We start from the raw sequence: 27,999 nt of genomic DNA on the forward strand, positions 1-27,999 counted from the left end.
AGGGCAAGCCTGTGGCCCACCTTTCTCTTGCTGGCTGCGATGAGAGCCGGCAGCCAGCGGCTCTCCCTGGTGTCCATCAGCAGGAACACCACGTCGTGGCCCTCGATGAGCTCCTCCAGCTGCGCCACGTCCCTCTGAGCCTGGGCCATGGTCACCTCGGAGAAGTTCACTGGGTGGCCTGGCATGGGGATGCTCATGTTGTAACCCTCAGAGCTCTAGAGAGAGGCAGAGAGAAAAGCAGCAGGTCAGAGGTGACCTTGTGGTGAAACAGGTGTAAAATCCAGCACAGAGCAGAGGACGAGTGCAATCCCCCTTGGCAGAATGGCAGCTCTGCTCCCTGCAGCTCTCTGTGGGGCAGGGCTGGGCACTGAGGCACAGTGCTGGGCTTTCTCACTCTGGATTTAAATAATCCAGGTGTAAAATCCAGCAGAGAGCACAGGATGAGTGCAATCCCCCTTGGCAGAATGGCAGCTCTGCTCCCTGCAGCTCTCTGTGGGGCAGGGCTGGGCACTGAGGCACAGTGCTGGGCTTCTCACTCTGGATTTAGGCAGAAGAGACTCCAAGTCTTAGCAGGCTTAGTAAATCACTGCAAGAACAGAGTGGAACTGCTCCTGATGCCAGGGGTTACAAACAGCACCCCAAAGCCAAGCAGCCACATTTTCACATGATTATGATCAAACTTGTGTCCTGATTCTCTTTCCAGCCCCTTCCCACACGATTTTAACAGGCTGCAGTTTGTATTTCTGCTGCTAAATCCTCAGTCACAGCCATGTGCAGCATCACACCCACTGCTCCTTATTTGCAGTTCCTCAGGACAAGAACAGCCTTGGATGATTTCCCTGTAATTCCCCAGCCATGTGGGAGCCTGAGACAGCCAAAAGCACTTCTGAGACTTTGTCACTGCAGAGCTGGAGGCTTGCACTGAACAGAGGCTCCTATGGCAGAAACATCTCCCTCTTCCAGCCCCTAACTAGGGCAGGACACTCTGAGAGCAAATATTGTGCCAAAGAAGCATCTACACAATGCATGGACAATGCAAACAATTCATTCACTCCTTTGGAAATGTGTCAGCACAAGCTGCCAGCCATCTGCTGGAAGGGAAGGGAAGGGAAGGATGGAGCCCTCATTTATGTTACAGAAGAACAAGCCTTGCCAAAGCCTCCCTGCTTGGCACTGCAGGAAAAATTAAAAACCAAACAGCAAAAACTGGATGAACCAAGCATAAAATTCCATGGGAAGAGAGGAGAGGAAGGTTGGTGGAATGTGCTTTTGACACAGACCAATTAATTACCAGCACAACTCATAAATCCAGGTGAATCAAATGACCAGAAGGGTGAACACACAGAAATAACATACATAAATAACACACAGAAATAACACACAGAAATAACATACAGAAATAAGACACAGAAATAACACACAGAAATACACAAATAACATACAGAAATCTCCCTGAGGATAAAAAGAACCAGGCCCATCCAGCAGCTTGGAGAAATGGCTGTGGGTAACATCCTGTAAAAAAGGATCCACCTCTTTTCACCCTCTGTACCATCACCACAGACATCAGGAAATTTTTGGGCAGGCTTTAATTTCAGTGCCATTATATCCTCCAAAATTTCTGGTAGGAATACAGAACTTAATCCATGCTGTGTCTGAGTAAAGTATTCATGGATAACCCATCAAGCCTGTGCTGCTCAAGTGCTGATTGATTAGATCAGCTCAACCCACACTGCTGGTGACTCAAGAGGGCAATTTTTTCTTTCATAAATTCAAATAAATAAGCTGGAATTAACTGCACCACAAAATGGTCAATGTGGTCTGTAAATACTAAAATCCTGCCAGAATTCCAAGAAAAGCTCAATTGTAGCTGTAGGAATACAGATCAGCCTGGCAGCTCCAACAATTTTATTTGCCCCTCAAAACAAAGCCAGCAGTCACCAGCCAAAGTGGCTGAGGTGCATTTGGCAGCCCAACAATGGCAAAAAGAGCTCAAAGGGCACATTGGCATTATTTAAGGAGGAGTAAATGCCACATATATCCCCAAAGAAAGATCTTGCTCATTCCACGGAGTCCCAAAATCTCAGGAATCTAAGAAAAGTTTTAAAATGCCTCCAAATTACCCAAAATATTTAGTTAGCATCTCATAAAATGTTAGAATGACATTTAAAAAAGGGGACTCTATGTTGTTCTCTTTGCTTGCTGTTAAAAACTAAGCTATAGCTTCTAATATAGAAAATCAATTTAGAGAAGATTGCAAATTTGGGGTCTGAAACATAATAGGAAATCTCAAAAATACATTTATTTCTTCCCTCAGGACCTGCTCCCAGAGTAGACATTTAGTATGTCTGACCTGGCATTACTCAAAGCTCCTTAGGACATCCTAGATAGGAAAAAAATTCACCTCACTCTCAAGAAGCTACAAAATGACTTAATGATCCTTAATTATATTTCATTACTACAAATATTTACTGTCTCCCTGTTCTTCTAAAGTTCTTCTGAGCCTTGTGATGTTTGCATTTTTGTAATGGAGTTTCTCCCGCACTTTTCATGTAAATAATGATTGTTTTGCACTCCTTCTGGAGGAGAGAATGGATGGACTGTTGGTTTGACCAGTGTGGTTGGAGAGGTGGCAATTTCATCCTCCAATCTATGATTACATTTGGAATTCTATAAATATTGTGGTCCAGAAATAAATGAGCTTTTTTTGCCTTGGACATTTCAGCGTGTGAGTGTTCATTTCGTGCCATATTGTGACAATTTACCTCAAAAAAGTCACCAGGAACAGAAATTTGAAGTAAAATATTTTAGTCACTAACAAATACTTCAATAACCAACTGAAATACTTTAGTAACCAACTATAACATTTCAGTAACCAACTATAATATTTCAGTAACCAACTATAACATTTCAGAACACCTGCACAGTGTTTTTAACGTTTAACTACTACAAATTGGAATAACAATTTAAAGTCACTTTTTTTTTTTAATTTTTTATTTATTTCCCCCAGTGATAGAACATGAAAATAATGATTTTACCACTCCTGGGAAGATTTTCTGCAGCCTTTCTGCTGCTGCCAGAGCCTTGGGCTTGCCCCCACTCAGGCAATCCTCGAACTCGTAGAGCGGCTGCCGCACGGGGTTGGAGTAGGAGATCTTTGCATTGTCCACAAAAGTGATTTTCCTCACCCCCCAGCCCTAAAGGAGAACAAAAGTTAATAAAGATAAGTACAACAGCCTTGGGAAATGTTTTTTGAGTAATGCCACTCAAAACCAAACGGTTTTGAGTAATGCCACTCAACTCAACGTTGAGTTTTGTTCACTTTTTTTAAGCTACAAAAGTTTTTGCAGTTTTTTGAAGTGCCTGAAATAAAGGAACAGAAAATTTGGTTGCTAAATATATATATATAATAAAGATATAAATTTTATATCAATAAATACATATAAATAATTTGCTAAATATAGCATTTAACAGAAACCCCTCAAACCCTGCTGAATTCAGTGGAAAGGGGTGAACATCCCTGAAAGGAATCATCAGCACGGTTATTTCAAGTGCTTCACTGTGAATTTGCTCTTTGTAGCTTGTTAATTTGTTCCAGAATTTCCTTTTTTAAAATAAATTCAAAATATTCTGCCAAGGTTCCCTTCCTATTTCATGTCAGAAGAACTTCAGTTATTTATTTCCATTAGGTAGAGATGTCACCTATTCCTGCAATTTAGAATATTACTGAATTCCTGCAATTTAGAATATTACTGAATATTCTGTGCATTCTGATGCAGAGAATGCAATTTGTCTCTGATGTGTCACAGCAGCTGGACAAAAGAAATAAAAAAATACAGGTTTCATGAGAAGCAGGATATTCTTTGTGAGGTGAAGGATTTACCATCAAGGTCCTTGCAACACTGCAGCCCAGGGTGCCAGCTCCCAGCAGCAGACACTTGGCAGCCACAATCTTCTCCAAATCCAGAGTAGGCACCAACCTCCAGCACATCAACTTCAAATTCAGATCCACGGATGATTCTGCCAACCTGTGCCATGGAATAGATAACAATAACATCCAAACCCTCCTGTGCTTCTCCAACAAAGGAATCACTGGTATTTCAGCTGAATTAGGTAATTTTGAACATTTGTTTTAAAGGAGAGAAAGAATTCAGCAGTATAATACAAAGGTAATATGAAAAACAAACAGACAAGGGCTTCTGAAAAAGTAACAATCCAAAAATAAAACTTTAGTAATAAAATTGATGCAAGTATGAAAATAAAAATGGTGTCTCAGCCAAGATTCCTGTTAAGACAGATAATTTGTCCATAAATCTTTGTTTCTTTTTTAAACTACCTGGTTTCCTGTATCCAGTTACACCTGCCCTTAACTTTGAAATACTCCACTTGTGCCCTAAAGCACGTGGGCCCTTCTTTGTGCAAGTCTGAGAAAGAAAATGAAGTAGGAAATCTGTGTTCAAGCAAGGGGCAGATTTTTCTATCCATCAGAGCACAGGGTTTAACACCTGTTTCACCAAGCCAGACCACCACAGCTCTCAGATTCCTGCAGGTTTCATTCCCTCACACATCATAAATAAAATCTTTTCAGCATCCAGACAATTCTTTGTCCAACAAGGATTTAAATGGCAATTGTCAAGGCTGGCATTTCACCAACACCTCTTTGGGAAGCACTTAGATAATTTATACAAGTAAAGAAGGTCAAGAAACCTAAAGAATCAAGAACTCTGAGATGAACTCTATTGAATATCTGTGAAGACTGAGAATTTCCACAAATGCTTGAGACAGAAATGGCTTTGCTTGATGGGCTGAACCTGAACCATCAGACCAAGAAGTTTTTCCAAGGCAAGGACACAGATGCAGACACTCTGTTACCTCATTCTTGTCAATCCATTGCCCAAACAGAATGATAAAAATGATTGAAATCACATTTCCTGAGCTCCTTCCTGTCCCACTCTGACACACCCCAAAGGATGAACTTTCCCCCATGCTCATTTTCATGAACACCCTGCAGGTTATGGAATCCAATGAAATCCACAGCCTGCAACACTCTGACCTACACTGCACTCAGTTTTAAATAAATGCATTCAGAATTCCCAACTAGAGTCCAAAATTGCCAAGATTTCTGCTGCAGGCAGTGCAGTGCCCTGTGAAGGTCCTTACCTCCAAAAGAAAGTCCAAACAATATCCAGTGGATGTTTTCCTGCATATTCTTCCCTATTTCACATTTCAACTTGCTATGGCTTAAACCCAAGTAAAGAAAACTGTGGGAATTTAAAAGGCAAAAACCAAACCTTTTTGGATCCATGCATTCACTGAGATTCACCATCCTTGGTCCCATGCTTCCCTTTTGGTTCTTCTCCCATCCAACAGCTTTTGGACAATCTGTTTGAAATATTTAAAACACACAAAAAGAAAAAAAAAAAAAAAAGAAAAACCCTCAAACAAAACAACAAAAACAAAACCAAAAAAAAGAAAGAAAAAGGAAAGAAAGAATGAAAACCTTAATATTGCACGACAGAAAAAAAGAAATTTTTTTGGCCTTAACCCTGTTGGAAAAAACCCTTATTTTAAACCTGCCAGTAAATAACCTGAATTTTAACAACCTGCTATACAAATTGTGCTGTTGACACCATCTGAAAGTTCCTGGAGAATTTCTTTGCTCTCAGGTGTCCCCTGTGCTGCTTTTGCCTGTTCAGCTTCAAACCCAGCACAGAGCTGGCATCATTCCCCCTCAGATCTTTAAAGCCAAGCTCAGTAAATTCATAATTCAGGCAATTTTGCCAATTTTAGTCATCATTTCATGGTCCCTAGACCCCACCTGCAAATTCAGTGGAGAATTATGTATCTTAATTATATAGAATTAAATAATTTGCAACAATGACATCTGAAGCATTCAGAACCTTTTTGCCTGAGGTAGAGAAATTTGGTGATGCTGTCCTGTACCTAGAAATTAAATCTGAGATTATGTTTTAGTATTTTAAGTTTACTGCTTTAAAATATACCTGGATGTGTCACTATTAAAGGATTAAAGGAACAGCTCCATTCTGGGGCAGGTTTTTATTATTTTAGAAATTCTCCAGAAATTTTGCATCTCAAATTCACTTTTACTTTTTTCCTACCCAAGGGACTGTATACAAATTCAACAAGAAAAAAACGAGACAAACTGCTGTTTTATTGTATTTTCTAGGCCACCAGCAGGACTTTTCTTAGTTTTCAATTAGCAACACAATTACAGGAGGAAAAAAATTTAAGAGAGAATATTCTCTCTTCTTTCTTTGTTGAAAAAAGAACCATTTCCTTTAGAGACACTTAACAGAAATTCAATTTAAAATCCAGTTGAAACAACTTAGCATCAGTAACAATTTTGTAGCACTAATTTATTTTGCCAGGTCAGCAGTGATGAAGAAGAAAAGAAAAAAGGGGGAAAAATGTTTTTACTGGCTTACCTGGGCCCAGGGGTGCCTCTGGCAGTTTGATTTCAAAGATGATGCTGTGGGTGATGTCTCTCACCCCTTGCATGGTCCTGTCTCTGAAGCAGAGCACCTCAAGCCTCTGCAGAGCACTGCCCCTGCCAGCCAAATAAAGGAGAAATAGACACACACATGCAACTTCTTTCATAGAAAAGAGAATTCTTTTAGCACCATTTCACACAGGTTTAGTCCTTTGCAGGTTCTGAATGAGCCTTTTTTGTCTTGGTACTGGGCATTATCAGGTACAGAAAGAGAAATAATTCCTGAAGTGTCAGCAAATGACTGGTTTGGTGGGACACAGCTCCAAAGCAATGCCACTGCCAGCCTGACCTTGCATTTATCCAGCACTGGCCAAACTGCAGATTTAGAGGAATAAAAAGCAGAAAAGCACCAGAGCACACATCAGGTGGCGTGCTGGGACGTTGCTGCAGCACCAACATCCTCTGACTTCTCAGTATATATAATTTTTCCTCCTTATGCTTCAAACACCCAAATAAAAAATAAGAATTTTAGTGCCTAAACCCTTCTCAACCCCAAGATTGTGTAAATGTAACACTCAAAACTATGGAAGTGCAACCTAATTACAGTTTTGCTACAGCAACCCAAACTCATTTGATAATTTAAATCCTTTTTTTCAACACAGTTACAGAATGTAACTGTGTCTTCTCTTCCCATCTTCTCCCCAACAAAAAAAAATTCAAGTGGTACAAGGAGAAAACCTATTAAAATCTGATTTTTAAAGTGCAAGTCTGCTATTATTTGAAACTAATTAATTCTTTAAATTCACAGAGTATTTGGAACAAGATTTGACACAGCTAGAGGGTACTGGCAGGGTGTGAGGCTGGCACTTCCAGGTAAATGCATCCATTTTAGGATTATAGGAATTTGTGACTGACAGAAGTAAAAACCAGAATCATGCACAAAATCAGAATCACTCCAAGTGAATACCAAGGCAAAAAACAAAATCTCAGGTGGGTGATATGAGTGAAACACCATGGAGAAAATGATCTCATTTAATATCAACCAACAATAATCCTTGTGGGAAAGAATAAAATAGGTACCATTTGTGGGCTGCCAGGATCAGGAAGTTCCTCAGTGGCCATCCTGGATACTGGGATAAATTACAAGGATCATAAACTCCAACTGTCACCTGCAAATCAAATTGTTCAATTGAGAACTCCTCCATCACAGTCATAAAAGTTTATTTGGCATTTTTAAATAAAACTTCTGGACAGGGCAGGCCTACAGACACATTTTGCATATTTATAAATATTTAATCCATGGTCACAGCAGGTTTTCCTCAAGCTTTTGCCACAGCTTTGAGATTTCTTCAGTTTGGCCTCTTCAGGGACACTGGATGTTCACTGCAGTAAATGCATTTTCTTTACTTTAAAAACACAATTAGGACAGAAGCCCAGCAACTGAAGCCTTGCTCCCAACCCAAAATCCTGCACTGATTTTGGGATGATCAAAAAGTGACAGGGCACAGGCCAGCAAGAGAACAAATCAAAGGGAAAACAGCACAAAAATCACTTTACAGCCACCCTCAGGACACAACCACTGTGCCCAGCTCAGCATTAAAGCCTCAAACCATTCACAGATTAAACATTTAATTCTATAAAATGATATAAAATTCTCATTACCTTTTCTCCTTGGTCTTGAAAGAAGCCATCCCACTTTTTCAGCAGGGATATCATGACAGAATTATCATGATATTTGATTAAAAAATAAGGCAGGGCTGTCACCCCCTCCTCCTGGCAGAGGTCATCATAGGCTTTCTGCAGGGCTTGGATCTGAAAGTGCAAACACAACTGAACCAACAGTTTTAACAATTCTGCACTGTAATATGAAAGAAACTAAAAATTTGTTTAATTTTTTTCCTAAAAAAATAAAAAAATAACTTCCTTTTCTTGTCTAAACACGCATTTTATTATTAATTTTGTAATTTTAATGAGTTGGCTCACTCAGGGGATGCCCCTTTATAAAGGTTTTTAAATGAGTTTCAAAACCAAAGCTGTATCCGTAAATACATTTTAATTTTCATTTTGAAGCTTTTAAAAGAAATCAGAGCCTCCAATTAATTCAGGATGTGGTGACAAAAATATTGAGTTTTAAAGCTCAGAGGAGTTCTCAGTATTGCAGAACTCACAATCTTTAGGATTTTGAATACCTGATTTAGTGAGAACCTGTCCCCAAGACATTCAGGCTTCTGAGTGATCTCAATTCCATCAGGGAAGCAGAGAGCAGGGTAGCAAAACCAGTAATAGAAATGATACTTCTTTAAATCCTAGGGGAAAAAAGAAAAAAAGAAAAATGAAATTAGGTAATAAAGAAAAAGCAGTCCCTCCATATCAAAATAAATGATATAATACTAATTAAGATTAATGGTTTATGATTTTATCCATGAGAACCACAGGGATCTTTCTCTCACAATGATTTTAGAAAATCATAAAAATACTAAAAGGCTTCCATTCTCTGTATATGTTTTAATTTAAGATTTAAACAGACAAGGTGTGTACAATCCTTCAGGCTTTGCTAGCTGGAGCATTTAGCAAAGTTTTCAATTAATTAAACATGAAACAGCTGCTCTATTCTAATGATATCTGTAAGGCCATCAGGTAATCTTATACATTTGTAGAAAATAACATAAAAATAAATTAATGCAGCATTATTATGAGTACAAAATATATGAATATTCCTAAAAAGAAACTACTTCACTACTCCCACTACAAGTAGGGGACACAAATTATCTGTACTCACTGCAAATGTCAGCAGCAGGAACCTGTTCAGGAGCATTGGGTTCTCCAGGGCAGCTCCAGATTTGATAGATTCCCAGATCTGCCATGGATTGTGGAGACAAGGAGGAAGAAAAAGGCCAGAGAAACACCAAGAGAACATGAGAACAGCTGCAAATATCTGTAATTCTTCCAGCTACCTTTAAAGTTTGGAGAGAAACATTCACTGACTTTTTTTTAAACTGAATTTCTTCATACAATTATCTGTGTTAAAAGGATTTTAAAGGTCAGACAACAGGGAATTACAAGGCCACAGGAATGCAAAAAATTCCTAGTTTGGAATGAAGATATGCATGAAAACTTTGTTACTCAAGGTAATTAATTAAAGGAATCAAGGACAGGTCAAAGTAAAGCATCTTCAATTTGACTTTCTCCTCTCCCCAGGCCATGACACTGAATTAACTGCTGACAGTGCAGGCAGACCAGCCCCTCTCACCCATCTTTTTCTTGCTTTATCTCAGGATTCCTGCTGCTGTGCTGCTTCCCCATCTCTCTATCACACAGATAAATTGCAGTAATCTGAGGTTTAAACCAGGCACTGCTGGTTTTTGGGTATGAACACAAATTTTAAATATGTGCTCTACAGAATTTAAGTCCCTGGCAGCTCCAAGAGCATTGTAGAGTTTAAAATGTGATGGAGTTCTCATGTAGAATTAGTCATCATTAATTAAATTAGGTTCTGCTCTTTTGTAGAGAACAGTAAAAAGCAAACACCAAACTCTTCCTTCCAGAATAAGGTAAATCCTGAGGCTACTCAGGACTGGGGTACCTCCAAATTTGGGGCAGAGTGTGAAGCACTTGAAGGGGTAGAAGGGATTTGGAAACACTCTGTGATTTGATTTGAAATCTCACCTCATTTGCTTCCTTGTCCAGAAGTGCTTTCTTATCACAGGATTTGAAAGTCTCAAAAGTGTTGGTGTTGTACAACGTTCCAAAAGCAGGACAGCAACGCGCTGGTATTGAAGCATTCCTGGGAAAAACAGGGAAAACTCTGGGAATTAACACAGTCACCAGCAGCAGTATCTATCTTATGGTGTTGACTTCAATTATGACATGAGGCACAGCAACAAAATTAATATAAATTAAAGTAATAAATCCATTTCATTTATAATATCTATATACTAATAGAAATATTACATAGAAAATATATAATTTTACATATCAATAGAAATATTATCTATAAATATAATATATATAATACTATAGATGATATTATCTTATACCTAATATATAATAGATAATATACAATATATATTATAATATAGGCTATATATTATACATAAAAATATATATATTATATTCTATATATATAATATTTTTATATAATATACATAATATTATTTATAATACTTTATTATATACAATAAAAATATATTACATAATAATATATCATTTTAATATATTAATAGAATGATTATATATATAAAATATATAATACTATGTACTATATTATTTTATATATATAATAGATATAATTATATACATTATACATTATATAATATATATTATATTCTGTTATATATTTTATATAACATATTTAACATATCTAATATCATATGTAAAAATATATAATTTTAAAATATTAATTAATTTATCTTTATGAGCATGGATTGATGGAATAACAACCAGTGCAAGCACACATCTCCATCATGGCTTCAAAACCACATCTGGCATCTGTGTTCTCTCCAAGCAGAGTGACACTAAATCAGGGATTGAAGCTTTTAAATTCTGTTTAAACTGAATCTACCTGTGACAAATGGGATTTGCACTGGGAAAAACTAATTTATGCTGAACTTAGGTGCCAGTGTTGTACTCACATAAAGAGTGAGTTAAAATTTGACAGAAACACATCCCAAAGGAAACCCAGACCACACAAAAGATTGAGCAGCTTCTATAGTTCGTAACATCATCAGCTGGAGAAGCTGCTCTTTGCAATCAGTATTTTATTTTTGAGATAAATTAGGTAAAACCCTACAATATTCCCTTAATTTACACATCTGATTGATTTCCTTGCCTCCTTTCCATTGCTCTCAAAACTTGGTATTTTCCCAGTCATAACAGATCAACACTTTGGAAGAGATTACAGTGTAACAACCAGGGATTGTAAAAACTACTTGAAATCCTAATTAAGCTATAAGGGAAGGAGTCAAATGACTAAAAAATTCTCCCTAATGCAAAAAGATGGCAAAATGGGAAAAAATGGTATTTTATATAAACATACATGCAGAAAGTGAGAGAATCTGAGAAATCAGAATATTTTAAATCCAGCCAGAAGGAGTTAATTTTTTGTGACTCAAAGCAGTCCCTCCACTGCTATAAAGTTCATTATTTATTTATTTATTCAGGAAAATTGCCTTTTCTGACCTTAAAATGTACTAATACACGACAAAGACCACTGAAAATTGGTTTAGAAAGGATGGGGACTGTAAGAACAAAAACCTTTGGTAAAAAGGTAATTTATTTATTTTCACGTAGAGTTGTTGATTCTCATGCAGAGTTACCTACTCTGACATTGAATTATTGATTCTCATGTAGAGTTATTGATTCTCATGCAGAGTTATTGATTCTCATGTAGAATTATTGATTCTCATGCAGAGTTATTGATTCTCATGTAGAATTATTGATTCTCATGTAGAGTTATTGATTTTCATGTAGAGTTATTGATTCTCATGTAGAGTTGTTGATTCTCATGCAGAGTTATTTATTCTCATGTAGAATTATTGATTCTCATGTAGATTTATTGATTTTCATGTAGAGTTGTTGATTCTCATGCAGAGTTATTTATTCTCACGTAGAATTATTGATTCTCATGTAGAGTTATTTATTCTCACATAGAGTTTCTCTAACTAATATATCAATTTCATGCCAGGAATGTGTCTCCACACACAAATGAAGGCAAACCCCAGGCTGTACTTACATATCAAAGGCACTAAACTCCAGTGTCAAGCGAGCTGGCAAACCCAAAGGATCACCTGGACAAAAAAAGCAGCAACAAAGCTCCTTTTAAACCAAAACATTGGGGTTATTTCCCTTTTTTGTTGATGTAAATGACAATGAAACATAACAAAACTCCCAGCCACTCTTTGCAGTGTTTCAGAAGCATCTGAAATGTGCCAGAGGAGCAGAATAGGCTGAGAGGAGCATCAGGAGAGGCCAGAATTGGCAGGGCCCGGTGGAATTGGCAGGGCCCGGGGCTCGGTGGCTGCTCACCGTTGTAGTAGTAGCCCTTGATGAGCTTGGGGGTCTCGTCCAGCCGGTACTGGTTGAGTTTCCTCTGGGTCAGCTCGTGCCAGAAGCCCGCGTCCAGCGCGCTGCTGAACGGAGCGAACTGCAGCGGCACCGAACCGGCCCGGCCCGGCCCGGCACGGCCCGGGGCTGCTGCGGCCATGGCCCGGCGGCGGGAGCGCGGCCCTGCGAACAGAGACACAGCCGGGATGGGCACCAGGACCGGACACACGGGAACGGGACGGAACACGGACACAGCGGGGCCAGCCCGGCCCGGCACGGCCCGGGGCTGCTGCGGCCATGGCCCGGCGGGAGCGCGGCCCTGAGAACAGAGACACAGCCGGGATGGGCACCGGGACCGGACACACGGGAACGGGACTGAACACGGACACAGCGGGGCCAGCCCGGCCCGGCACGGCCCGGGGCTGCTGCGGCCATGGCCCGGCGGGAGCGCGGCCCTGTGAACAGAGACACAGCAGGGATGGGCACCGGGACACCGGCACCGGGACATGGACACGGGAACGGGATCGGCACAGCCACACGGGAACGGGACCGGACACGGACACAGCCGGGCTGGGCACCGGGACAGCCACACGAGAACGGGACCGGACATAGCGGGCACGGCCCGGCACGGCCCGGGGCTGCTGCGGCCATGGCCCGGCGGGAGCGCGGCCCTGTGAAGAGACACAGCCGGGATGGGCACCGGGACACCGGCACCGGGACCGGACACGGCACGGACACACGGGAACGGGACCGAACACGGGAACGGCACAGCCACACGGGAATGGCACCGGGACCGGACACGGCAGGGACACACGGGAACGGACACGGGAACGGCACAGCCACACGGGAATGGCACCGGGACCGGACACGGCACAGCCACACAGGAACGGACACGGCCATGGCACTGTCCCCGTACACAGACACGGTAACAGCCCAGCCACACGGTATCGGCACCGGCCCCGCACAGCAACACGGACTGACAGAGAACCTACACGGCACCGGGCCCGGACCCGAACGTGGGCACGGGACCGGCCCCGCACATTGACATGGGACCAGCCCCGCACAGCCACACGGCACTGACAGAGAACCTACACGGCACCGGGACCGAACACGGACATGGCACCATCCCCGCACGGTGACACGGCCCCGGCCCGGCACGGGGCAGCCCCCGCCTCGTGTACGCCTGAGCGCAGCCCGGGGAGCCGGTGAGGCCCGGGCACACCGACCGCGGGCTGCAAAGGGCAGGGCGGGGACGGGGCCGGGACTGTGACCCCGCGGGGGCAGTGCCAAGGACGGAGCCGGGGGCGGTGCCGGTGCCGGTGCCGGTGCCGGTGCCGGTGCCGGTGCCGGTGCCGGTGCCGGCAGGACCCGCCCGCCCCATCCCCGCTCGCCCTTACCGGCTGCGCCGCTCGCTCCGCACTTCCGGCATGCCCGGCCGGCGCACAGCGGTGATGTTACCGCAGCGTGGGGCGGGCGGGCGGCGCGGGCTGATGGCGTGCGAGCCACTGTGCGCGAGCCGCTCCCGGTCCCCATCCTCATCCTCATCCTCATCCTCATCCTCATCCCCATCCCCATCCCGGTCCCGATCTCCATCCCGATCCCCATCCCGGTGCCGGTCCCGGCGGGCTGCGGCGGTGCCCGCCCGCCCTCTGTCGCATCCCCCGCCTCGGGCCAGCCGGCGGGCCCGTGTCCCGCAGCGCTCGGGGCCGTCCGTGTGTCCGCTGCCGTCCGTGTGTCCGCCGCCGTGTGCTCTCCTACTTCCCCGGCACGCAGCAGAGCCCTGAGAAAATGCAATAATTTCATTGAATTCCATTTTAGATGGTGGGAAAATGCCTGCTCCTGTTTCCTCTCCTGTCCGCGGTGGAATTCCCGGCTGGCCGCGGCATCCCGGGCTCGCTCCTGCCCCGCCAGGTGTCCCTGCTGACCCACGGAGCGCTCCGAGAGCAGTCCGTGCTGAAAACCAGCGCACCTCAACCCCAGCGCTTCTTTGTCGGAGATACATAGTATAATACTGGCTTTTCGCAAGTGTTAAAATGGATTTTGTACGTGTGGTGTTAAAGTAACTTTGTTATAAAGATACGGGTTTTATTTCTGTTGGTAAATAAAGTCAGTGAAATAGCTGATATAAGTAGGCTTAAAAAACCTGCTTGGATGGGATAACATCCAATGGACACCTGTACAGATCTGCCAAGTGTCAGCAACCTCTGAAGAAAATATGGACCATATTTTGGACCAAAACTATGGAGAGTTATGGACCAAAGCCCATAACTAGAGTGAAATAGGGGTCTCCTCGAGCCAGGTCTCATAAGCTCTCGGAGATCTGTTTCACACCCGAGATATCTCAGCTGCCTTGGAAGGCATAAAATCAGCAGGATGGCTTCTGTGGTAGTGTTGGAAACAAAATGTTTTAATAAAAGGCAAAATAACAAAACTCTTTACAGAGAAAAACCAGGTGCAAGAGGTCCCTGCCCCTGGTAAAACACCTCACAAAAGCCATTAGTTTCTTTGTTCTGTCCTTTTTCTAGTAAATTGCTCTTGGGACTTTCTGGCTCCTGTTCAATTGGCCGTCCTTAACTTGAGGTGAAGTCCCCCGGGTCCTATGAGGTGGCTTTTTCACTAATTGAGGAAAGAAACTCCTGAGCTTATTTCCTTTTTGAGGAGACAATGGATAGTTTTGTCACTCCGTCAGCAGAGGGCACATTCCTATACTGGAGGTGATAAGAACGGACCAAAACCACAGCCAAGGAGTACTCACGTTCTAAAAAGGTGGAACTGAGGAGGAGCCCTGCTAAACAGTTCTTGGGACATGTAAATTAGTTTGGGGGGAAGTTTACAAATAATTGTTTGTGAATATGTAACAGGCTGATGCAATAGAAATGGTAAATAAAGGGTGTGTCCAAAATAGCAGGTGTGCTGTTGGCTGAGTGACATAATAACCTTTGCTCCATGCTCCTTTTGTCCTTTATTAAATTTTTTAAATTTTCACATGTGAAAAATGCGTATTTTATGATTGGCTTTTCGCAGATATTAAAATGAATATTATATGTGTTATGTTAGAAAGTTATGCTGTATTAATTTTCTTAAGTAGTGTGTTTAATATAGTTTTAGGTTATAACATAATGTTAAAATAGCAACTATGCTATGTAAGATACTTATTTTAAAGAGAGGAATGAGGTACTCCCACTGAGATAGCAGCCACAGGACATCTAAATCTTTCAGAGAAAGAGAATTTATTGCTCCATTATCAGAAGAAACTAAGTTCTTCCCACCTTGCTCAGCCCTGAAGACGCTGGTTAGGACTGAAAGAAAGAAGCTGACACTGCCCAGACAGAATCCTGTGTTTGAATGGAATTTATGCATCATGGATGAGGTGTATGAATATGCAACAGGTTATTGTTTTTAAGGGTTAATCCTCTGTTAACATGTATCCTTTTTCAGGTTTATTTTGCACAGAAAATAGGTACCCAGACATCCATAACTCTTTGTTTCTATTGTCTCATTTTGTCCTAAATCCAAATTGTCCAAAATGTTTATTACTCTAATTATATTGCTATTTTTATAGCCATTTTATTCCTATTAAACTTTTAAAATGTTAGAAACAAGTGGTTGGCATTTTCCACACACAGGAGAGTGAACGTGTTTTTCACAAGAAATCCCCAGACTCTCGTTGTGTTCTCTGAAGCTCTGTGTCCTCTGACCTTGGCTCTCAACTGGAAAATGCTGAAAGCATTTTCCAGGAAACCACACCTGAAATATTCTCTCGAGCCTTGCCCCACCTTGGTGCGAAGTTTCCCCATTTCTTACCGTAATTTGCTTTCCTCTGCTTCCCTCACATCCAGAGCCACTGGAACTGCCTGCTCAGTGAAATAAACTCAAAAAATTTTCTTAGGTACTTGCTATTTCAAGTAGGTACTGTCCCATTTCCCTGTTTATTGTTAAATAATAGCTATAAAATTGGTTATCACAAATCCCCTGTCTTTGCCGTTAACACAGGTACACAAAGATCATGGGTAAAATGGCTTGAGATTAAAATAAATGTGTTCAGGCAGCTTTATTTTCCTGGGTTTAGCTGTTTGAATGTTCTTTATTTTTACCAAAGGTTTTTGTTGTTACAGTCACCATCATTTTTAGCCCCATTTTCAATGATCTTGCTGAGGTTTTGTCATGTATTAGTACATTTTAAGGTCAGAAAAGGCAATTTTCATGAGCAACAGGACAGATTTCTTGATAACTCTCAGCAGCCCTTGAGTAAATGTGTTTTTCAGCACTAATAACTGTGGCTGACTTTTATTTCCTCAGGGATCATCTAAATTACCATCCATTTTGGCCAGAATTGCTGTTGCAAATCAGAATAGAAAAAAAAACCAATTTAATGGCTGTGAACCTCAGCAATTGTTTGTGGAAGAACCTTTTGAACGCATGTTTAGAGCATGTGTTTCAAAAGGTTCTGATCTCTACTCCAAAAAGGTGCATTTCACTACTTGTGCAGGTGTTCCTCCTGCAGTGAAAAAGTTGTCTGAATTCTGCAATGAATTTTGTTGGTTTTATTTTCTCTCTCTGCATTTTGCCTTATTTTTCCTAGATTTAAGTTTACTAATTGCAGTTTTTCCTGAGTGCAACTTGAAACGAAAGTCAATTAATCTCTGAATCTTGCATGATACACTGATATAGCCTGGATTCAGGTTTATTCCTTTAGCACATTTCCCCAGTGTATTAAAATGCAGATATATTAGGGCTTCATTTAATATTGAATCCTTTAAATACAACTAAGGAACTGTTCAGAATGTGAGAAATTCAGCAGCATAACAAAAGGAATGAGAGGAATTTCTTTTTTCTTTGTAACATCAAAGCCAGCCCAGCTTTCAGTTGTGCTTCAACATCTTCTTGGTCTCTTTTCCAATACCAAATATTAAATTATTGTGTTTTTCTGCTGAAATATTTGACAGCAAGATTTATGAAATACAATTGAATATAAAGGGTAGAAAAGGTAAACATATTTCATGTATAATCAACTATATTCTGCAAGTCTAGAAACAGCAGCACACCCTTCTGGAGCAGATGGTGACAGTATATTGAGCATGAAAACTCTTTTGGGACATAAAAAATCTACTTTTTTCCAGCAAAGTTAATGTACAGTTAATATAAGCATGATATCAAAGAGATACAGTAGGATACACACACTAAAACTTGACATTTGATGAAAAGTTTGTGGTTTGGAGGAAGCTATAATTAAATAGGGGAGTTTTTTTAAACAGTTGCAAGTTTCTTCGAATGTGCAAAGTACCTCCACTTGCAAATCTCACTTCACAAGCAATGTGTTTAATGGAGTAAGTTGAAAGAGAAAAATGTTTTTGGCCAATGAGAGAAATGTGATTTCTGTAGCTGAATAATTTATAATCACTGAAGAGGCTGATTTGTGTCTCCATTTCTGTGAGGGAAGTGGTGGTCTCAAGTGGTGAAAGGCTGACAACAGTGTAACAGTTCATGTACTGACCTTGAGGTTTTCAGATTCTTGACCTGAAAGAAGTTGCTCTTCAAGTGTGTTAAAACTATGAAATGCACATTTCCCACTTGTACTACCACTTCTTTAGAGATTACAGTTTGCCAAAGTCTTTCACTGTACCCATCCCTTGGAACTGGAACACTTTGCTTGGTCAAACTCCTGAGCTGCGCTTGAGCTCCAAAACCCCCGACCAGCATCAATGAATGTGAAGGATCTTTTTAAAAGTCTTCTTGAAATTGTGGTTGCAGAGAGGATAGAGGAACGGGTTTAAGGTGGAGTTGATGTAGCCCAGCCATATGGTGAACCTGTGCAGTCCTGAGAGCTGTTTGTGGTCGTGGAACGTTATCACCATGAAGAGCACGAAGTAGGGGATCCAGCAGAGCATGAAGGCTGCCATGATCACCCCCAGCTGCCTGGCTGCCTTCCTCTCCCTATTCCCGTGCCAGTGGATGCTCCTGGAGTGCCTGTGCAGGGTGTGCCAGGTTTTCCTCAGGAATGTCATTCCCCTGGAGTCCCTGTGCTCTGTCCTTCCCTGAGGACAGCGGGCTCCTCTGGGGCTGGGCTCTGCCCGTGGGGCCACCTCAGTGAAGGTGTGGTTGTCTGATGCCCCGCTGGAGTCACTGTCTTGGCAGCCAGGCTGCTCCTGATTCCCAGGTTTTTTCGTGGCACACTCCCCCCTCTTCCCTGCTTTATCCAAGCCAGGCTCGGGCTTGGCTGTGGTGAGAGAGAAACAGCTCCACTTCAGGACCTTCCCGTTAATCAGGGCCTTTGAAGCCCCATCAGGATGGCTGAAATTAAGCTCTGCCTCCACTTTTTTGGGCTCTGGGGAGCTTTGCTTGTCTGCAGTGGGGGTCTTCCCACCTAAGACTTGCTCCTGGAGGCAAATATTTTTCTCATCCTTCATCTTGGTCTGAAGAGTGGTGTTTTTTTCCACGGAGGACCAGTAGGACCCATTGCTGAGCTCTCGGTGCTGGCAGTGCTTTCGAACAGTCCTGAAGATTCTGCAGTAGAACCACAGCATCAGCAGCGAGGGCAGGTAGAAGTTGAGAATGGCCGCCAGCACCTTGAACCAGGTGACCTCGAAGAACTCCGTCTCACACTTGTTCTCCTCCACCGTCCTGTTCCCGTTGTTGGCGAAGACGTGCCAGCCCAGGATGGGGATGAGCCAGGTGAAGGAGAGCAGCCAGACCCCCAGGATGAGCAGCGAGGCTCTCATCTTGGTGCGGTACTTGAGGTACCGGAGCGGCTGCTGCACCGAGCGCCACCGGTCCATGCACAGGATGAAGAGGTTGAAAATGGAGGCTGTGCTGGCCACGTAATCCATGGAGAGCCAGAACAAGCAGGCTGCCAGCCCCAGGGGCCACTGGGGGCTCAGCAGGTCCACGATGTTGAGGGGCATGACGGCCGCCCCCACGATCAGGTCGGCGATGGAGAGGCTCACGATGTATAAATTGCCCACGGTCTGCAGCTTCTTCTCTGTTCTCACGGCACACAGCACCAGGATGTTCATGACAATGGTGATCAGGGAGATGCTTCCCAGGAACAGGCCCAGGAGGGCTCGGGGAGCGTTGCTGGAGGCCTCTGTTGTGTTGTTGGACATCTTTTTGGTGAGGGAGAAGCAGAGCGGGCGTCCAGGCCTTGGACGTTCAGTCATGGTTTGCACTCCTGGGTGAAAACGTGTTGGGTTGCTTGGGGATTTTTATTTCCAGAACTAGAGAAAAGAAAAAAAACCTACTCAGTCACTGTAATAATAAGATAATAAAGCTAATTTGTGCCTCAGCTTAGCACTGTCCCTTTTAGGGCTTTCCTAAATAACAAATTTTTAAGACATTTTACATGTTGAGTTTGCTGGGTCCCTAGGACGAGGTGAGAGATGAGGAATCTGATTCCATGTTCTCGGAAGGCTAATTTATTATCATATGTTATTTATAATATATTAAAGAAGTGCTGTACTAAAACTATACTAAAGAATGGAGAAAGGATACAGACAGAAGGCCACAAAAAATGGTGATGAAAACTTGTGACTCCTCTCCAGAGTGTGACACAGCTGGCAGTGATTGGTCATTAAGTAAAAACAATTCACATGAAACCAATCAAACAATGACCAGTTGGTAAACAATCTCCAGAGCACATTCCAAAGCAGCAAAACAGGGAGAAGCAAATGAGATAATATTGTTTTTCTTTTTCTCTGAGGCTTCTCAGCTTCCCAGAAGAAAAATCCTGGCAAAGGGATTTTTCAGAAAATATGACAGTGACATTTACATACAGGTAATTTGTGTTTTAGGAAACCCCACTAACCAATCCCAAACAGTTTTCATAGAGCTTCATCTATTTCAGATCCACAATCTAAAGAAGAAATTTAATTCCTCACATTTTAATTCATCATATCTCATTAAACAGCTGATCATGAACCATAACATAAACTCCATATTGGCAAACCAATTTAAAATGTGCTAGTAAAAAGCAATATTAACATATTTTATACTGAATAATTTAAACAAGCCAGTGCTTTTTTACAGCCTCCAACAGTTTGAGAATCCAGCAGTTGGCAGTCAGTAGGCAGTCGTCCAAATTATAGGTAATGAGTAATCTCTTCCTACACAATTTAGGCTCACACAGATTTCAAACATTTAAAGATGCCAGGCCTATTCTAGATTAAATTCAAAATATTAGGATTTTTCAGGATTAATAAGCATCTTCTGCTTCCCAACTGCTAACTTCATGTATTGATCCACAGTGCAGGGTTGATTAATGATATTTTATGTCTTGGAGCAAATGATAACTGACCAAATTCTGCCTCCTGTCCATTGATGAAAAATGTCTGTGAGGGTGACACACATTCTGTGCCATTTCATAGCTTGTCTGAGTTTATGTTCTGGTAAATCTCTTAAAGCAATAAGGAAGGAAATTGAGACTGTGCATATATTTGCTCAAAGTATTTACACAGCTAGCACTGAGGTATGCATGGGATTTCTCACCCTCATAACTCCAAACATGGCCAGAGCAACACAATGCAACAGATTGTTCAATAATCAGCATTTCCTACTGAAACTCAGTGATGCAATACTTCATTTAACTTTATCCTTTTTATTCCAGTAATCAGGGTTTAAGCTCAAATGATTTGTGCTGCCTTATGAGAGGTCAAATTCCTTCTTGCCTGGGCTTTACTCACAGGTGGGTGTTGGGAGAGGAGCTGTGTCCCTTGTGCCAGCAGCATCCATAGGCAGAGGAGTCAGGGGAGTGCGATGATCCTGGATCCTTCAGGCTCTGCCAGGACAATTCCTCTGTGGCAGCTGCTCACAGCTCACAGAGCCCTCATCTCCTGAGAATGAGCACAAAAACGATTCCATGGATGTTGAGAACAGAAACTGCTCTATGGATGTTGAGGACAGAAATTATTCCATGGATGTTGAGGATAGAAATTATTCCATGGATGTTGAGGACGGAAATTATTCCATGGATGCTGAGGACAGAAATGACTCTATGGATGTTGGGGACAGAAACTGCTCCATGGATGTTGAGGATAGAAATGATTCTATGGATGTTGGGGACAGAAACGACTCCATGGATGTTGGGGACAGAAACTGCTCCATGGGTGTTGAGGAAAGGAATGGCTCCATGGATGCTGAGGACAGGAATGGCTCCATGGATGCTGAGGACAGGAATGGCTCCATGGGTGTTGGGGACAGAAACTGCTCCATGGATGCTGAGGACAGGAATGGCTCCATGGATGCTGAGGATAGGAATGACTCCATGGATGTTGAGGACAGAAATTATTCCATGGATGCTGAGGACAGGAATGACTCCATGGATGTTGGGGACAGAAATGACTCCATGGATGCTGAGGACAGGAATGGCTCCATGGATGTTGGGGACAGAAACTGCTCCATGGATGCTGAGGACAGGAATGGCTCCATGGATGCTGAGGACAGGAATGACTCCATGGATGTTGGGGACAGAAATGACTCCATGGATGCTGAGGACAGGAATGGCTCCATGGATGCTGAGGACAGGAATGACTCCATGGATGTTGAGGTTAGGAATGACTCCATGGATGCTGAGGACAGGAATGGCTCCATGGATGCTGAGGACAGGAATGACTCCATGGATGCTGAGGACAGGAATGGCTCCATGGATGCTGAGGACAGGAATGGCTCCATGGATGCTGAGGACAGGAATGGCTCCATGGATGCTGAGGACAGGAATGGCTCCATGGATGCTGAGGACAGGAATGACTCCATGGATGCTGAGGACAGGAATGGCTCCATGCAAGTTAAACCAGCCTGTCTGGGAAGTGGTTACATCCCAGTCTGTGTCTCTGTCTCCAGCTCTCCAGATGTGTTTAAGTGCAGGGGCATGGCCAAGGCAAGGAGCTGATGTAAGAGGCTGGAATGACTGATCCTCACCCCCATGTACTTCCATTTAAATTTATGGCAAAATAAAGGGAGAAAAGGCAGCTTTAATTGGGTCTTCAACTGAAAAAATGCCAGCAAAGAAAGCTGCCTGGTTAGCCAGCTCTCCTTGGTTGCATATGGAATACATGAACTGCATTTGGGCCTGGATGGTCTCCAGAGATCCTTCCAGCCCTAACAATTCTAGGATTCTGTGAATAAACCAGCAGAATACAGTAAATGGTGTTCACTGCTTCCCAAACCTTCTCCTTGGCACTGCTGAGCTTGGATAGGGCAGGATTTAGGAAGCAACTTGCAGAATTGATCAGGGCAGCTCCAGCTCCAAAGCAGGTTAATGTGCCCTTTCTTCAGCAACTTCTGATGTCATTCCTTATCTCTAACCCAGCAGAAGAAAGCAACAGTAATGAATAAATGGGCTTTAATGTTTGCACAGTTTATTTACACTGAAACAAAGTTCACTTAGAACAGATTTAAAAACAAAAAAAACGGCCAAAAACCTTGGATTGCTTTGTGGAAATTCTAAACCCTGACCTCAGCATGAAATGCCTCCTTAAGTTTTGCTGTCTGTGAAGAGCTTTTTCTACAGGGAGGCTCAGCAATCATGATTTGTTATTGTATTGCATTTCCAAGGAGCAAGAATCTACTGGGAGATGCTAAGTGGATGCCTGGTGCCTCTTTAGTGCAGGTGCAATCTATTAAACCCTGACTGAGTGGGAGAAAGTTTCTAGAAACTGCCACGTCACTTGCTGATAGATTTTTAAGAAATTAGAGCTCCAAAGGGCAAAATTCTTGTTCATCAGACTAAATTCAAGCAGAAAGTGAGATTTGATTCAGACTAAATTCAAGCAAAAAGTGAGATTTTGATTCAGATGGCCTTTACTCACTCTGTTGTATTTAAGAAACTTATTTATTTATAGTGATTTTTTTCCCCTAAATTATCCTTGAGCTGTTGAAAGTACTCACATGTTAGGAGTTTGATTAATTTCCCTCTCAAACACTCATTTATTTCTCTGTAAGGGAACAGTCCCTATTTAATGCCTGCCAATAGTCAAGGAATACTTTTGATAAAAAGTAAATGAAAAAACTTGGTAAAACTGTTGTTCCCACTCAGATGACAACGTCTCAGTCCAGCCAGGACAATTTGGAAGTGCAGCTTCAGTATCCTTCAAGCAGCATAACCAGCTACATAATTAAACAATTTTCTCCACACCACTGTGCTTACTTCCTTTTTTTCCTAAGTAAATTTATTATGTTCAAGTTTCAGCCTTAACCTGAAATTATCAGGAGATAGATACAGACTTTTTTTGACACTGGCTAGCATTTTTTAAACAACTCTCTTTACCACTTAGCCTAAAGTCCATGGATATTAAAAAGAGTCAAAAGAAGATGGCCACATTCCAAAGATCGTTTTGGCCTTCCAAATGTAAGCTCAGATTTCCATGAAACTCCTCTTTTAGCAGCTCATTTTTCTAGTAAAATTTGTACTAAATGTCAGTTTTTCCATGACAAAATCCAGTCTTGTTCTTGTGATAGCATTTCCCAAACATGGATTATTTTTACCAAGAGATTCGAGGAAAATCTCATCTTGACAAGAATCCCAAAGCTTCCAGATATGGCATTAATTTTCCCTGCTAGTCTAAACATTACCAATATCAAAAAATTGGTCACCATTGTGATCTCTTAGCAAAACAGTATTTAAATGTAATTTTCTTTAAGTACTGCTGTGCTGTCCTCTATTCTTTGCCCCATTACTTGTGTGTAAAAAGGGAATTTTCTATAGGTGCCAGACCTGTGAAATCACTGCTGTGATGGATGAAAAGTCCTCTGTGCTGTGATGCAGGAAATAAACTCTTGAGCTGTAAAATCCCTTATAAACAAAGGGGAATTTCCCAGCAATGTGGCTCCTTTAAAGCTGAGCAGCTGCAGTGGTGCCCTTCTGCTCTGGGTTTACAATCTGTTATCCCAACTCAGTCTAACAAGACATTTTTCCTACAAGGATAGCAAAAAAACCTTGATTTTTTTGGACTCCATCCCCTGACAACTGTAAACCTTGGTGGGTTTAATCCCTCTGCATCAGAAATGCAATTAACTTTTAGAAATGTAACTCACCCTGTCATTCAAACGTTAATATCTGGTTTTTTCCAAGGGGCTTGGGAAATCACTACTCACAAAAGTGAAAAACAATGTATGTGAGTAAGAGCTGGGAGCTCTTGCAGTGGTGAGGTTGATCACTATGAAAACTCTTTGGGGATTTACTTGAATTCAGCTCAAGTGAGCTTTTGGTGCTTTGGAACTGTAAGAAAACCATCACAAAAATGCACAGATTTAAAAATCCTAGTGGGTGTGAGGAGTCACTGTCTCCTTGTACTGGGAATAAGAGTAAACCCTGTTACTGAAAGGTTCATTTTAGGTCACTTTTTTTTCACCTTTAATTTGGAAGCTGTATTTTCAGTCTCTTCAAACGTCTGGTGAATTTACTGTAGTAATTTGATGAGTTCCTTCATATTCTACATATTTTAGCAATAAATAATTGAAAATACAAAGTTTTTCCTTTAGAGAAATATTCATCTGACTTAAGCAAGTTCCTTTTTTTTTTTTCCAGGCAGATTTAATGTTTTTTGTTGGATTAAGCAGATGGCAAAGGGGAACAGGGACTCATACAGTGATAGAGCCTGGTGCCTTGCAAGTAAAAACTTTAAAAACAACTTTTCCAAGAATTCCCATTCCTCTCCATCATTCCTGTCTGTAAATGAAAGCTACATCGAGAATGGGATAAGGTTTAGGGCAGGTCATGTCCCTGCTGTAGGGTCACCCCCCTCAGGATGTGCTGCACTTGGGTTTGAGGAAAGATCTCTATGAAAATGATGCATTTGTGATTTTTCCTCTCAAGAGCACAATTGTTTTCAGAAGGGGCTGAGGGTTTAAGTTCTTTCTCATCCTCTTTCTTCAGCCAAGCCCCTGTTCTCCTTTAAACAAGGAACCAACCCCTCCCTGCCTGTTTTCCCTTCCCTCACCAGAAAGATGCTTGAAACAAGAGCAGAAATATTCCTGTGCAGACAGGAACTCCCCCAAACCACCTTAACTCAAGTGTGGCTGCTAAGTGCAATGGGGAATCTGCATTTTATCCATTTCCCTTCTGAGAGGAATGGCAGATTTGTCTTTCCAAACCAGCTGTGGGTCTGCAGGTAGATAAAACTAACACTAAGAAATAGAAGAAACAATGGGAAGGATTCCTCTGATTGATGAATGGAAAAAGATATTTGCTTTTACAAATAAACTTTAGGTTTGCTGATAAATGAAATTAGACGTTGAAAGATGAAAGAAACAATGAGGAAGAAAAAACCCTAAATTCCATAAGAACTAAAAAATTAAAAGGGGGAGTTGTGCATTAGAGGGGAATCTCTGGTATCAGGTGTTTTGGGAAGTCTGTACCTCTCAAGTACCTCAGCCAATGGGGAAAGAGAGAAGGGAAATGTGGCTGGGAAATTAGGATTAAAATGGAGGCTGTGTCCTCCAAAAATGTGAGAGAGCCCAGGGGATGCCCCATGGCCTCTCCCTTTATTCAAATAAAGCCAAAAAAGGACTCCTCTGTCTCCTTTTGGACATAAACCTCTGCTGTTTGTGGGTTCATTTCCCTGACACTTCCTTTCCTTCCCATCTCCATCTGAGCATCCCCTCCGTGCCTGACCTGCAGCCCCTCTGTGCCCTGGGACAGGGGGTGACCCTGGGGGCCTTTGGGGCTGCTGGATCCGCAGCTGGGACAAGTGTCCTTTGGGAGAAAGCTGGCTGAGCTGCCTGCAGGCTATTGCTGCACTTTTGGGGTTTTCCTTCAGTGTGGTTTGCCCCTAGGGAGCCCCTTTGCTCCACGCTCCCCTCTGCTGCTCTGGCTGGGATGAGCCGGGTGAGGAGCAGCCAGAATCTGCCAGGGGCTCCTGATTTGTGTTGAGGGAGACTTCTCAATAGCAGGGTGTGTTTGCTGCTCCTGATTTGTGCTGAGGGACAGTTCTCAATAGCGGGGTGGGTTTGCTGCTCCTGATTTGTGCTGAGGGACAGTTCTCAAAAGCGGAGTGCGCACCAGTGATTTCACAGGTCTGGCACCTATAGCAAATTTGCTTTCCTCTCCCGCTCTTCTCGCTGCGCTCAGGGGGGACAAGCGAGCTCCGAGGAGCTGCCCGCGCTGCCCCAGCCTCCAGTTCCTCCAATCCCTTCAATTCCTACAATCCCTCCGGTCCCTCCAATCCCTCCAGTTCCTCCAGTCCCTCCAATCCCTTCAGTCCCCCCAGTCCCTCCCGCTGCCCCTGTCCCGCGGGTCACTCACCGAGGGCAGCAGGAGCGGGCAGAGGCTGCGGCGGCTCGGGCAGCGCGGCCGGGAGGAGCCGCTGCTCCCGCCCGGGGCTGGGCTGGGGCGCGGGGGAGGTGGGGGATGCGATGGGAGGCGATGGGACGCGACGGGAAGCGATGGGATGAAGTGGGAGGAGATGGGAAGCGATGGGATGGGGTGGGATGCGGCGACAGGCGGTGGATGCGTTGGGAAGCGGTGGGAAGCGAGGGGAAGCAATGGGATACGATAGGATGCGGTGGGATGGGATGGGAAGCGATGGGAAGCGTGGCAGCAGGCGGTGGGTGCGGTGGGATCCCGTCCCGCCGTGGTGCTCCGGGACGCTACCGAGGGATGCTCCGCTCTCCCCGGGGAAGAGCCCGGCTCCGGGCTCCGGGACGCTGCCGAGGGATGTTCTCTCTCCCAGGGAAGAGCCCGGCTTTGGGCTCCGGGGCGCTGCCGGGGGATGTTCTCTCTCCCAGGGAAGAGCCCGGCTCTGAGCTCTGGGACGCTGCCGGGGGATGCTCCGCTCTCCCCGGGGAAGAGCCCGGCTCTGAGCTCCGGGACGCTGCCGAGGGATGCTCCGCTCTCCCCGGGGAAGATCCCGGCTCTGAGCTCCGGGGCGCTGCCGAGGGATGCTCCGCTCTCCGCAGGGAAGATCCCGGCTCTGCCCGCGGTTCTGCTCTCCCTGCCCGCCGGGCAGCCCCGGCTGTGGCCGCAGAGCCGTGGGAATGTGAGCTGGCTGAGCTGCGGGGCTCACTTGAGGTAACCCGAGAGTCTGCGGAGGATCCGGGACCAGCCCAGCCCATCAGTCACAGCGCTGTCACCCTCCTCTGGTCACCAGCGCTGCGGCTGAAGCAGCTGTACCTGCAGTTTCTTTTAGTGGAGCTGTCTTACACAACTATTTCAGGACCTAGAAAGATCCCAGATGTGTAACACGCTACAGCTTATTTAGCTAAATTGATGTTTTTGTGATTCACGTAGCTCCAGCACATCTGCTCTGTGATAAACACGCACACAGGGCTTGGGAGATTTTATTGCAATATTCATTCTTTTCTTTAAGATCATGTTTATTTTTCCCTCATTTTTGAAAATGTTTAGAAATGTGTTGCACAAAACTCTCCGTGGGTTCAAAGGGGGAACTCTGTTAAGTAGGTCACAAAGGATTTGTGCAATGATGTTTTTGCAAACAGCATTGTTGGGCACTTGGTAACTTCATTGTTTGAGAAAGTGGTGAAGAGGAATTGTAAACTTTGCACAATTGCTCTCCACCATG

The 27,999-nt window shown here is 43.4% G+C and overlaps 2 protein-coding genes across 2 annotated transcripts in view; both read right to left on the reverse strand.

Moving 5' to 3' along the window:
• The window catches only part of ATG7 (autophagy related 7), an 80,806-nt gene extending 67,624 nt beyond the window's left edge, over nt 1-13,182 (reverse strand). The window contains exons 1-12 of the mRNA XM_054516056.1: nt 12,473-13,182; nt 12,180-12,234; nt 10,115-10,232; nt 9,228-9,305; nt 8,638-8,754; nt 8,111-8,260; nt 7,529-7,617; nt 6,444-6,565; nt 5,289-5,379; nt 3,881-4,025; nt 3,036-3,194; nt 21-215 (exon numbers count right to left, since the gene is read on the reverse strand). Coding sequence (XP_054372031.1) covers nt 21-215; nt 3,036-3,194; nt 3,881-4,025; nt 5,289-5,379; nt 6,444-6,565; nt 7,529-7,617; nt 8,111-8,260; nt 8,638-8,754; nt 9,228-9,305; nt 10,115-10,232; nt 12,180-12,234; nt 12,473-13,100 — 1,947 coding nt within the window. The 5' untranslated portion in view covers nt 13,101-13,182. The remainder of the gene's footprint in view (nt 1-20; nt 216-3,035; nt 3,195-3,880; nt 4,026-5,288; nt 5,380-6,443; nt 6,566-7,528; nt 7,618-8,110; nt 8,261-8,637; nt 8,755-9,227; nt 9,306-10,114; nt 10,233-12,179; nt 12,235-12,472) is intronic.
• A 3,976-nt stretch (nt 13,183-17,158) lies between these two features.
• On the reverse strand, nt 17,159-26,736 carry HRH1 (histamine receptor H1). Its single transcript, XM_036390999.2, has 3 exons — nt 26,724-26,736; nt 21,166-21,315; nt 17,159-19,704 (listed from the first exon to the last, which is right to left on the reverse strand). Exon 3 carries the CDS (start codon nt 19,645-19,647, stop codon nt 18,190-18,192), a length of 1,458 nt encoding a protein of 485 aa, XP_036246892.1. The 5' UTR covers nt 19,648-19,704; nt 21,166-21,315; nt 26,724-26,736; the 3' UTR covers nt 17,159-18,189.
• Nucleotides 26,737-27,999: the final 1,263 nt, after the last annotated feature.

This window comes from Molothrus ater, chromosome 11 (genome assembly GCF_012460135.2).
Source record: "Molothrus ater isolate BHLD 08-10-18 breed brown headed cowbird chromosome 11, BPBGC_Mater_1.1, whole genome shotgun sequence".
Classification (NCBI taxonomy): domain Eukaryota; kingdom Metazoa; phylum Chordata; class Aves; order Passeriformes; family Icteridae; genus Molothrus; species Molothrus ater.

Coding starts and splice junctions, on each gene's coding strand:
- HRH1 (XM_036390999.2), bottom strand. CDS start 19,647: ATGACTGAACGTCCAAGGCCTGGACGCCCGCTCTGCTTCTCCCTCACC.